Raw genomic sequence first — 13135 nt, forward strand, 5'->3', positions numbered from 1 at the left:
AAATGAACTATACCTGAAGCGACAGGAAGAAGAGCGTATGAGGAAGGAACCGCAGGACCATACCGCGGCTCAGGCCTGCGAAGCTGAGAGGGCAGGGAAGCGGGAGAGGGCCCGTCGTGCTAAGGCGGCAGATCCCGATGCCCTGTGAAAGGGCAAATATCATAGGTGCACTCAGTAGAGAGTATCTAATGTAACCCGACATGTTTCCACTCCCTAAGATATGTTATGATTAGAAGCGGCGTACTATTACGTAGGTCTTTGTGCGAACCGTACATGCCACTTTTTTTTGTCATCGTGTCGTCGTGGTTACAGTCTCATGTAATGTTTTTCACCATATATAATCTTATGTTTGTCCCCGTTTGTAACCTCGTTGGCGCGTAATATGATACGAGTGCTTCACATATATAATTTGTTTACAAATATTGATTTTGTATCATCCTAACAATACGTAAACTACTCCAAAATATCGCTTCCCCATTATGCCGTATTTGCCACTTTTTAACTATTTTAATTCCAAATTTTGCAACATATCAATTTCAAATTTGGAGCAAAATTTTGCAACATATTTTGCAACATTAAAAAAATGGCCTACCCGCCTCCGAGAGGGCGGTTAGGCCCCTTGCCGCCCTCTCAGAGGGCGGTTAGGAGTCCTTACCGACCTCTGAGAGGGTTGCAGCCTTTTCAGAGAGCAGCGGGAGCCTAGTTTTGCAAATAATATCCCGATGAATCTATTTATTTAAATTTTTAAACAAAAAAATATAAAAATAAAAAAAACTCACGGACTTATATTGACCTCACCTTAAATACAATCCAGAAGACGCTCCATGCCACCGAATCCCAAACTCGCAACCGCAACCAAACAGAAGCTCTCCCCTCTCCGCCGCACTCCAAACCCTAACGCACGCAACTTGCGACCGACCGAGCCATGGCGTCGGCGGCGGCTACGGCGACGCTGCAGCAGAGCATACGGCGGGGCGATCTCGAGGAGGACGACGGCGGCGACCTCGACTCCCACCTCCCGCCGCGGGTCGTCATCGGGCCCGACGAGAACGGCGTCAGGAAGGTGATCGAGCACCGCTTCGACAACGAGGGCAACAAGGTCAAGGTTATGCCCATCATCTCCCCCGTCCGCAAGCTCACGCGCGTTCCCCATTCCAGGAGCGCCATCGAGCGCCGCTCGTGGCCCAAGTCCGGCGACGCCGTGAAGGAGGACGCTGGATCGCGGCTTATCGCGGCCCCCACCGAAGGTATCCTCCTCGAGCGCCCACACGTCTCAGGTCGTCGCTATTCTGATAATTTCCTCCTAGATCCGCATCAATTGGTCTGCTTATATTCATCTGTTCTATTGTTAGACGCAATCTACGTCAAAAGTTGGTGGTGGTCTGTTTCGATTCAACTGTTCAATTATTGCTTGACGCAGACTGGGCCAAAATTTGGGGTGTTTGATTCATCAAGGTCTGGCGCGCTTGTTATTCATAGACGCGTACTAGGATTGAGATTAGGGTTCCATCTATGCTACAGCCTAGTTTTCATGCTTGTAACAGTCAGATACAGTCGGGTGAGCTAGCTAGAAAAAAAAATCTGAGCGTGATTGGTTGGTTGGAATTTTATGTTTACATGTTTATCAAATCTAGGTATATCATACGCATTGTAGTAATTATGTTTCTAATTGGGATGTGTAGGAGCAATGAATCGGTAGGTATTGCAAGGACGGTAACTACTAGGACACTTACATACTAGATGGGTAACTACGAGCACTTGTTATAAGAGGAGACAGTTTTATAATTTCCAAGCAATAGCAGGGTTGGATCGGAGAATGAAGTCATACTATATGTATCTGACTACAAAGTTCTCTCAGCTTAAGAGATGCTGCTGTTGAATGTTACATTGTTAAATGGGTTCAAAAGTCGGAACCTAACATGCTGATTTTTCTGTAACCTTGTTGTCTTTCCTTTATGCTCTTATTTTCTAACTGCTCGCTTAATTTCAGGGAGCAACGCCGAGGAACCACTGGCTGGGTCAATTAAGGGAGAGGCTGTTCTCATGGCTTGCAGAACCTGTTACAAGAAGGGTGACCATTGGACCTCGAAGTGCCCCTACCGAGCACTACAGGCCAAATCCTTTGTGGGCAAGCCTCCTACTGCCAATGGACCTTCAGCACCAGGTGGAGCCGTTAAGAGAGCATATCCTCCTCCAGTTATAAAGAAAGCTGCTGATAGAATTGGAGATGATGTTAAGAGGATTATGTATGATGACAGAACTGTCTGTGTGACCAATCTCTCAGAGGACACTAGTGGACCTGGCCTCATCAAGCTGTTCGGCTTATTTGGCTATGTTACCCGTGTCTATATTCCTGTGGATGAGAAGACTGCATCAGGTAGGGGGGTTGGCTTTGTCAAATTTGCTCAGAGACGGCAAGCTGAGGCTGCTATCAGGAGACTCAGTGGAGGATATACTTATGATAACTGTAAGCTCCAAGTTGGGTGGGCAGCACAAAGAGTGAACTAGTTTTCGACTGCTTACTGGCATCGCGTATGGTGTATATCAGTATAAGTCTGTAATAGTACTTCTGTTATGTTCATAACTGTGATGTGAACATGTTCAGTGTTATTTTGTTTGGAAGAGAATTATTCTCGCTGCTGTGTTGCAAATTCTCATGCACGGATATGAGTCTCGCGTTTCATCCTTTTCTGTAGAGGTTCTCCTTAATTTAGCTATCAGTATTGTGTGCGACTCTGCTAATTTTGTGCGTTCTGCATGACATTTCGCACACGTATGTTATATCTGTTGCTCTGCCTTAATGCTATGGATGGATCCGTCTGTTATTCTTGCAAATTTGAATTTTCGGAGGATGTTTTGAGTTTTGCATTTCATCATTTCATCCAGTGACACTGAACTTTGGTGCATTCTTCGTTGGCACTTCATCCATGTGTGATCGGCTGCCTTTGCCTAAATGACTCTCGAGAAATTTTGAGCATTAGCGGGGAGGCGTCCTCATGGGCCGTGCGCGCGCTCGTGGGCTGTGCATTCGTGCGCGCAAGCTCTCGGTCAGCCTGGGCTTCGGCTTTGTCCCTGGCGAAATCCCATCTGGCCATCCCCATTTCATTCCAACGAGCAGCCGAGCCGAGACATCGCCGAGGCGCCCCGTCGTGCCGCGGTGCAATCCCAATTCACAAATCTACAAACCCTCCTACGCTGCCTTCCCTTTCCTCAACTCCAACCCCCTCCAAATCCCCCATCCGGGCCACCATTCTGCCTGCCCCTCCCTCCCAAACCCCATGAACCTCCCATCCCGGCTCCGCCACTGTCACGGGCATGGTGGTGGAACCCGTTATAGAGAAGAAGGAGAGGAAGGGGAAAGAGACATCGAAGGCGTAAAGGCGAAGTACGTTAACAAAGGAGGAATGTGTTTCCATGTATCGTGCGTGCGTGAGTTGTGTGAGCAGATGGACCCTAGTGGTCAGTGTCTGGGACTCGGCTTATAAGCCTGTCCGTGTAACAGAACGAGATCATGAATGAAATACACTACTATAGAAAAGGTCATCCGTGGCGGCTCTTTAGTGCCGGTTAGTTTAAAACCGACACTAATAATGTATTAGCGTCAGTTCGTAACATAGTCAGACAAAAACCCATCCATTCGGGTAAAAATCGGCACTGATAAATATTATCAGTGCCGGCTTATAACAAAAACCGACGCTGATAGTATCAGCGGCGCGGGTACAGCAGGATCTGAGGCGCGAGCGATGGGATCAGGAGTGGGGGCGGCGGGATCTGACGCGGATGGCCTCTCTGATGAGCTCACGAGGGGGCGGTGGGATCCGGCGTGGGGACGGTGACGTCCTTGGTGAGCGGAGGTCCAAGATCCGCGGAGGCGGCATCCTCATCGAGCGAAGGCCCAAGATCCGCGGCGGAGGACATGTGAATAATCTACATGGTCCTGATAAGGATTGCATTCTACAGATTTTGCTATGCAAATCGGTGTTCCCTTTCTACTTTGTATACGACACAGCTCATTGCGCAATGATATGAAGAAATAATTAGGCAATGTTTGGTGTGATCTGAAGATAGACTGGTATTGGTAGTGGATTTTATTTGAGTCTATAAATGTTATGTTGTGCAAATGTTGCTGGTCTGATGATTAGTTTGCAATACATATGCGGGGCAGTGGTGGCGTCCTCCATGAGTCGAGGCGCTGGCAGCGTTGACGATGATGAGCGGAGGTCGGTAGCGGGCTCAGCTCAATGCATCGAGCCGGCCTTTTTCCTTTTTTTGTTTCTTGAAAACCTCATCTGTGCCGGTTCTTAAGCCGGCACTGGTAGCTCTCGACTATCAGTGCCGACTATGCAGTGCCGGCTGCAAAACCGGCACTAATAGCCATTTTCAACCGGCACTGTTGACTATTTTTGTTGTAGTGATAGAAATCAAAGCTCTCCCCAAACTTCTTCTCCAAGTCCAGTGAATGCTGTAGATTTACTCACGTCTCGGTAAATCACCGCTGGCGGCCACGGGTTACTACAGTTGGTATTAGAGACACCGATTCCTTGGCGTGGGTCAATTGTGCGTGAAGTAGGCCAGAGCATTGGTAAGGCCAAAGGACATGACGGTATACTCATAAAGTCCATATCGAGTAGAGAAAGCCATTTTGGGAATATCTTCGACTCAAATCTTGATTTGATGATAACCCAACCTTAGATCAATCTTGGAGAAGAATGAGGCACGGGTCAATGGGTTGAACAAGATATCAATTCTGGGTAGAGGTTACTTATTCTTGACCGAGACTGCATTTAGCGGTCGATAACCACACACATTCGGAGACTCTGATCTTTCTTCTTGATGAAGAGAGCTGGGCATCCCCAGGGTGAGGAACTCGGTCGAATGTAGCCTTTCTCTAGTAACTCCTTAATTTGCTTTTTCAATTCTACCAGCTTGTTTGGAGGCATTCGGTATGATTGCTTAGAGCTGGGTGCTATCCCAAGTTGGAGTTTGATGACAAACTCGATGTCCCGGTCCGGCGGCATTCCAAGCAATTCTTCCGGGAACACATCAGAGTACTTGCTCACAACCGGAATGGAAGTGAGGTCGGATGGGGAAACAACTTCTAAGGAATAGAGGGAAGAATCATTCTCCTTAAGACGGAGAGTGACTCGGGCACTTGAAAGACTTGTGAAAGAAATTGACCTCGATGCACATTGGATGGTTGCATCATTCCTACTTAACCAATTCATACCTAAGATGACATCTAATCCTTTTGTGCCAATCACTAGGAGATTTGCACTAAAACTGACCCCACTGATAAGGAGATTGGCATTTCGAACGATGTGGTTAGTGTATAGCTCACCACTAGATGCACTTATGATATGTGGTATATCCATGCGTTCCATTGGAAACCAATGAGCTTGTGTATAGCTTCTCTTAATGAATGAATGAGAAGCTCCATAATCAAATAAAATTGTAGTGGGATGAGAACCGATGGAAATCGTACCCAACAGGATGGTTGTGTCCTCACCAGCTTCTTCTGTGGTGGTGCAGTTGACATGACCACGCTTTGGGTCTTGGGCAATCTGCTTTTCGGGGCGTTGCAGTTCTGGAGGTGATGGGGGTTTCAGGATGTTCACCAGACCACCTTTCTTAGGGAAATGACAGTCGTGGCGATACGACCTTTACATCCGCAATTGTAGCAAGGGCCATGAATACCGATACTCAGATTGCTTCCTTGACTTCCGGCAGATCGCTGAGGTTGCACTTGAGGAGGAGGATACGGTCGACGAATCATCCACATCAGCTGTGGAGGAACCGAAGTTGCAGTTCGTGGAGGAGGGAGTCTAGAGCGAGGGCGTTAAGAGTTGCCACTTGCTGATGCTAGTATGACCCTCTTGCACTTCTTTTCTTCTTGGTGGCGCTTCACTGTGTGTTCCACTGTGATTGCCTTACTAGCTTGTTAAAGTCCTCAAACTCGAGAGCTACAAGCTTCTCTTGCATCTTGGTGTTAAGTCCACCGAAGAACCTCTCCTGCTTCCTCTCGTTGGTGTTCACTTCCTCAGTTGCATATTGAGCCAAATAATTGAATTCCTGCCCATACTCCATCACCGTCTTGTTTCCTTGCTTGAGATCAAGAAAGGCACGCCTCTTGATATCCAACATGCCTTTTGGGATATGATAGACACGGAATGCCTCACATAACTCCGCCCATGTGAAATGATAGTCAGTAGGGTGCATAGCGATTTGGTTGGTCCACTAGGCACTTGCCGCTCCTTGAAGTTGATGTGCGGTGTAGAGAACCTTCTCATGGTCCCTGCACTAAATAAGAGCGGGATTTTTCTCAATGGTGCGAAGCCAATGATCTGCATCCAAGGGATCATTCGCCTTGGTGAAGGTAGGGGGCTGGGTTAAGAGAAAGTTGGAGTAGTCATGTCGATGATCAGCTCCACGATTGCCATGGGGAGTGGTGTTCTGAACAAGCGCTTGGAGAAGAAGGGTTTGGTCTTGGCGGTTTTGCTCGATCTGCATTAATACATCGGCCAAGGTCGGAGGAGGAGGTGGTGTAGGTGGTAGAGGTGGTTCTTGCCCTCCAGAACCCTCCAGGCGTTTGTTATTGGCTCCAGTGCGGGTTCTCATCCTGTTGTTACTCAAAGTCAGCAACGACAAGGGTGAAAGAAAAGATGAACAATAGACTTCAATTTAGAAAATTGAAATAGGTTGGATCAAGGCATGAGATGCTCGTGAGAACATCTTACAACAGGGGATAATGCATGTTCAAAGACAAGGTGCAACATGGGTATGCACGTCGCCTAACTCACTGCTCACAACATATTCTGCGCAGGTGTTAGGAGTTGGACACTAGCATCGGCGGCCAGACCGCTGCCATGGCAGTCAGACTGTTGGGAGGTCTGGCGCCAGGCAGTAGCCTTTCCATCACATTCCACACACATCACATTATTCAACAATGAAAATAAACGCGGTCCAACAATCACGATCGTCCTCTTGATAAGTTTATGAATACATTACACTTAGGGGCATAATATAGCTAATTAATCGTCCTATTATCCGTGAATAAAAAGCTACGCCCTATTACATGGTTCTCAGCTCCAACTAGACTAGAACCACTCGCCATACGGAGCTCTAGCAAAATCCTCAGGAAATTCATCCAAAAGATGAGCTTGAGGAGATCCTGTGTTGTTAGGAGCACTTGGGTGCGTAAGATGTTGTGACTCACCTAACAACATTTCCCTCATTACATTTGAACTATAAAACTGGGGCACTTGCAATCCATTGGATGCTCTCGCACCTTGTCCACGGGGATGAGGTACCCGTGTGCCTAGCACCACCGGAAAACGGTGAAACTGAGGTGCCCTTCCCATATGGAGTTTTATGGCCTTATCCATACAACACCTCGTGGTTAACCAATCCGTGGCGCACTTGCAATTCCATCGCACGTTTCAGTCGGTTGTAGTGTCTTCGTGTCTCCCATAGTTCTGCCATGGCGCAAGGATATGATTGGTCCAAGGAACGAACCAACTCTACCATGCGGTGCTCATTTAGTGAGGCTGCGTCCGGAATGTACTCAAAGGTGTTGATGTTGTTGCCTCCTCGAAAGGGAAAATGGATGAATGGACATCCATTCAGTGTGGGTATCTCGCCACGAAGGGCGATCATTGCCTTGTATGCCACAGCTTGAATCACCGTCTCTTCTGAAGTTCTAGTTGCTTCAAAATAGTGAGGGCTGGCTACACCTTCAATGATACGCGCTCGGATGTACACGGTTGCCAAGTAATCCACCAAGTTGGGTCCGATTCATCGAGCATGCACCGTATACTTAGGCGCAAACGTGAAATTTGCTCGCCAAAGCATCTCGCGGGGGAGTGCTGGGAAACCCTCCACACCATCGGCACGAGTAGCCATCAGCATGGTAAAAGTGGCCATCCTTAAGTAATGAAAGAAAGGAGAGATAGAAATCCATTTAATTACCTACGACATGAAGCAATAAGGGAAGACATAGCTCTAGGATGAGGGAGGGAATAAATTAAGCAACCAATCTTAATTTCAAATTTTTACTTCAATTAATGGTTCTTAATAGGGTTGCCAAATTTTATCTACCCACCTGTTACAGAAGCTAGGGTCACTCAGTTGAACCTTGCTCTGATGCCACACCTATGAGAGCTGTCCAAATCGCCTTCGGCTTAATCGAACATGCCGACTGGCTATAAAGATGAGAGCTAGCACGAGCCCATCCACCGACGTGCCATGTGCTAACACACATCTAAACCGCACATCGCACCACCATTCGATTAAAACGAAAGCAATTCCAGTATTCCTGGTACATGCCTGTCAGGATCACACATGTACCTTTACAGACGTTCACTAAGATAAGGGACAACAAGTGTAACATTATATTACAACATAGGTTATCAGAGTAAAAGCAATTAGTGTCAAGTGATCCATGAACTTGACCCAAAACGAAGACTAGAAAATATATTACAACAAGTTCGTTCTAGTACATTCATCTAGATACGCAGCGGAAAAATATGTACAACAAAATAACAAAAGAAGCCAATGATGCTTTTTCCCTTAAGTATCACCTGGGTTAATCTCGTGTTGCTTGGGTTTACTCTTTCCCATCGCCGGCATCGGCGGAGTAAAAGTAACCAAACACCGGCTCATCCTGACCTGCAACAAAAACTCAACAATAGAATTATGAGTACGAAGTTGCTCACAAGACTTACACATATGGACTCAAAGGATAATGCATTTGGTTGCGGCAAGAAAACTGAGCCATAAGCTAACACATTTGCTTAAATATAATTTTCATCATCTTAATGTGTACGCACCTAAGTATGAAGACTTAGGCGACTCAACTGACATGACTCACTTTTTCCCAAATCCTACCCATAGCTTAATGAATAACCATAACCAAGTGATCAACCCGAAGGAATCACATTAACCTTTACCTCTCATGCCCATCCCCGATGAGCATGACCAACATCTCAAGAACATCACGTGACTCTACGACGAATTGTCAGGACACCAAGCAAGCTCATGACCGAGAGCGCGGCAATTCAAATTGTTCTTACAACACTGCAGGGGGGGGGGGTACATCTTTGCCCCACATGACACGAGTCCATCCTCTCGGTCCTTATGACAACCTTTCTCATATGTGTTGCATCAGACCGGCCCATGCTACGCTGCGGATTATACCTAGTTTGCGTCGGGGCTCTTCCCTATTAGAAACCCCTAGGGTCCTCTCCACCGCAATATAAACTTCTCCATCTCATCATTTTTCTCGATACACCGCAGGGCCATAGTTAGTCGATGCACAAAACATACAATATTCAGCTCATCCGGCCCATGTACGGATACGTGGTAAGTATGGTAAGTGTTGGGCACAGGCAAACATCGGTACGGTCCTTAATTAGCTTAAATGGGGCTACGACATATGAGACTCCTTTCTCATATGTCCCTACCACCCGTCCAAGTTTTGTAACCAACACACTTACCGCATTGACTTAACCATCATCGTAGAGTTTATAATACATGTCCTATAACTCACGAACGATGGCGACATCCACCACTCGACTTCTACCGATACGCTAAGCATAGCTAAGCATTTATCGAACACTAGACTTGATTCTAATCGTTACCTGTGGTTACAAGGATACAGCAACATGAATCATAAGGAAGGTAATGCAACAATATATGATCTACCCACTTGACCTTCATAACTGAAAACTTATTTAACGGAACTAACCCGTACAATAATAGCAAGTTCATACACATGGCACTACTGTAGAACTGGGTTTATATGCCGCCCCATCACTGTCGGCTCCTAATGGGCCGGTAGTGAAGGGAATCACTGTCGGTTCATAAGCCGTGCGGGAAGAATCAGCCAACATGGCTTACGAATCGGCAGTGATAATGGTCATCACTGCTGGCTGGTGATTTGAGCCGGCAGTGATGCCTAGCTCCCTCATCACTGCTGGCTGAAGCCATTGATCGGCAGTGATATTAGAGCATCACTGCCAGCTAGAAGTATGAGCTGGCAGTGATGTCTCGACTATATATACCGCGTCGGCTACGTCTTCCCAAATCCAGCGCCCCTTTCTGCCACCTCACTGCCGAGCCGCCACCTCCGACCTCCTCCTCCATGACCGAGCCTGTGGTGAGCTTCATCGAGTCACCCTCTTCCTTTCGTGCGCATCCGTTTCCTGTTGGCCCGACATCGGCGCGGTCGTCCACAGTGACCGAGTCGCCGCCACCCGTATGTGCTCACAGCTGGCCGAGCCGCAGCCGGGCCCTCAGCACTTAGACCCCCTAGCAGGTTTCCCTGTAGCGTGCTGCGGCTCCCCGTGCGTTCGTCCGGCCACAAAACGCACTCCTCCCCCTATCCTCGTGCGTGCACTGCCGCTGTGCTGTTGCCGCCGTGCTCCGCCGCTGGTTGATTTTCGGTGATCGGCACCCACCACGTGTGGCACAAACATGAACCCCATGTTGCCCTAGTTCTGTGGGTGCTCTCGGTTGGTTGGGTTCCGCTGTCATTCGCCGCCAGCGAAGCCTGGCTGAGCCGTTGTCCAGGGCACTATGTGCCATGGCCTATGACCATTTTGACCACGCTAGTTCATCGTTGGCCCTCGTCTCTGACATGACCGTCTGCCTTTGTGTGCTGCTGCTGCTGCTATCCTTTGCCGGCTGAGCCGCCGTGCTGCTCGCTGCCAGCGAGCTCGTCCGACGCCGGCCATGGTGTCTGCCTGTGCAGACTGCTCTATAATGAGAATGCCTCAAGGCCATTTTGACCGAAGTCAACAAGCTGGCCCCACATCCATCTCAATAGCTAGAGATTCCCTGGTGCAAAAAGGTTTAGGTAATTAGTAATCAAATAAAATCCCGGAAATTGTGAAATAGATTATTTGTTACACTATTAAATAGGCCAAAAGCTTGTAAAATCCATAGGAAATATGTACTGATCAAAATTTCTATTTAACTTTTGTTAGCTTCATATGGTCATACTCTACTTATTAAAAATGATAGGAGCCATGAAATATGTACTGAAATTTCTATAGTTAATGAAATGTGTTTAAGCTTTAATAATTCATAATTGATTGTTGGTAATTCCAAAATTGGTGAAACAAATTTTGTTAGACTTTTTTATATTTTGCTTTTTAATGAATTAGAAAATTTCGCTATGATATTTAGGTATGTAGCAAGATCCAATTATATTTTTTGTATTTTATTTAATTAACAAGGTCCAATATAGAAACTTTATGTATGAACGTATTTATTTTTTAATTTTTACTTAATTAGTCCAACATAAGGGTTGAATAATAATGAAAATTTCTAGGGATGACACTAACAAACATTCATCAGAAGCGGACGCGAAAGCATACAAAAGGTGGCTCCTCCAACCAGGGCCAATTGCGTGTAGGAGATGGCGAGGTAATTTATTTGTTGGTGATTGTAAAATATTCTAGATATTTTGAATATGGATTTATAATAATGATATAATTGTAGATGGACAGAAGATGGATGTACGATGTGACCCGTGTGAGCGTAGAGTACAAGAATGGCGTGGAGTGTTTCCTGGTAGCAGCCGCAGCACACAAGTCAAATACATGTGCTGTCCATGCGTCGATTGCGAGAACAAGAAACAGTTTTTCACCACCCAATAGATACATTCCCACTTGATGCCAAGGGGCTTTATGCTGGCTATAACTGTTGGACTGAGCACGGTGAAGCTGAGATCGTATAGGAAGGGCAACACATTAGGAGAGAAGACGAAGACTTGTGCACCGATATGCAGCCTGCCGGAGATATGTTGGTCGATGATGATCTAGAGGAGATGTCGGCCGACGTTGACGCCGATGATCTGGAGCAGATGATGCGCGATGGAGTTGGGGAACTTCACCAATGAAAGAGAGTTTCAAAAGTTCCACCGTACGGCAGAGGACTCTAAAACACCGTTGTTTTCGGGCTGCGAGAAGGAGCACACAAAGTTGTGTACCGTGCTTTCACTGCTACAATTGAAGGTAAGCAACGGGTGGTCTGATATAAGCTTCACAGAGTTGTTATTGTTCTTGAAGAAATTACTTCCAAAGGAAAATGTGCTGTCAGAAAATACGTACCAGACCAAACAGGTTGTGTGACTATTGGGGTTGGAAGCACAGAAAATACATGCATGTCCAAACAATTGCATGTTGTATCGCAGAGAGCATGCAGACTTGGAAGCGTGTCTCTTCTGTGGTGCAGCACGATACCAGCATGACAGTGATGAAGAAGATGTAGAAGGAAATAAGAAAATACCTCTCATCAAGGTGATGTGGTATTTTCCTATAGTCCCCCGTTTGGAGCGCTTATTCGCGAACAAAAGGCATGCCGAACTGATGCGATGGCATGCCGAGGAGTGTAAGGATGATGGAATGCTGAGACACCCTACTAATTCTACGTAGTGGAGAAACATTAATAGGAAATACAAGAAGCCCGTTGCAGAAGATGTGAGGAATATAAGATTTTGGCTGAGTATGGATGGGATGAATCCATTCGTCAACATGAGCAGTAGTCATAGCATCTGGCCTGTGACTCTATGTATCTACAACCTTTCTCCTTGGTTGTGTATGAAGTGAAAGTACATTATGATGCCGGTGCTGATACCAGGGCCAAGGAAACCTGGCAACGATATCGATGTCTACCTAAAACCATTAACAGAAGATCTTGTAATACTGTGGAACAATGGTGTGTAGGTATGGGATGAATACAAATGAGAGAACTTCACCCTACGCATAGTGCTGTTCATAACAATCCAAGATTGGCTAGCCCTTGGCAACCTAATGGGCTAGACTGTCAAAGGCTACTGTGCATGCGTGCATTGCTTTGATGAAACAGAGAGCTTGTGGCTGAAGAACAGCCAAAAAATGGTGTACCTAGGTCATCGTAAATTTCTTCACAAGGATCACCTGTACCGCAGCAACAAGAGAGCTTTTGATGGGAAGTTGAGATTCGATCACCTCCTAAGCATCGCACAGGAAGAAAGGTATATGGGATGATAAAGGGACTTAGGGTTATCCTTGGAAAGGGACGCGGGAGTACACTAGTTCTAAAATCTAATCTTAGAGCTCCTATGTTCAAAAAGAAATCTGCTTTGATGACTTAG

General features: G+C 46.5%; 1 protein-coding gene across 2 annotated transcripts; it reads left to right on the forward strand.

Annotated features, from left to right (window-relative positions):
* The first annotated feature begins 836 nt into the window (after positions 1 to 836).
* On the forward strand, positions 837 to 2835 carry LOC133905550 (uncharacterized). Of its 2 annotated transcripts, none has more exons than XM_062347366.1 (2): positions 837 to 1277; positions 1991 to 2835. In XM_062347366.1, exons 1-2 carry the CDS (start codon positions 926 to 928, stop codon positions 2506 to 2508), a joined length of 870 nt encoding a protein of 289 aa, XP_062203350.1. In that variant the 5' UTR covers positions 837 to 925; the 3' UTR covers positions 2509 to 2835. The 2 variants fall into 2 exon arrangements, with proteins under 2 accessions (XP_062203350.1, XP_062203351.1); XM_062347367.1 differs by having other exon boundaries at positions 837 to 1247.
* The last annotated feature ends 10300 nt before the right edge of the window (positions 2836 to 13135 follow it).

Source organism: Phragmites australis, chromosome 22 (assembly GCF_958298935.1).
Source record: "Phragmites australis chromosome 22, lpPhrAust1.1, whole genome shotgun sequence".
Classification (NCBI taxonomy): domain Eukaryota; kingdom Viridiplantae; phylum Streptophyta; class Magnoliopsida; order Poales; family Poaceae; genus Phragmites; species Phragmites australis.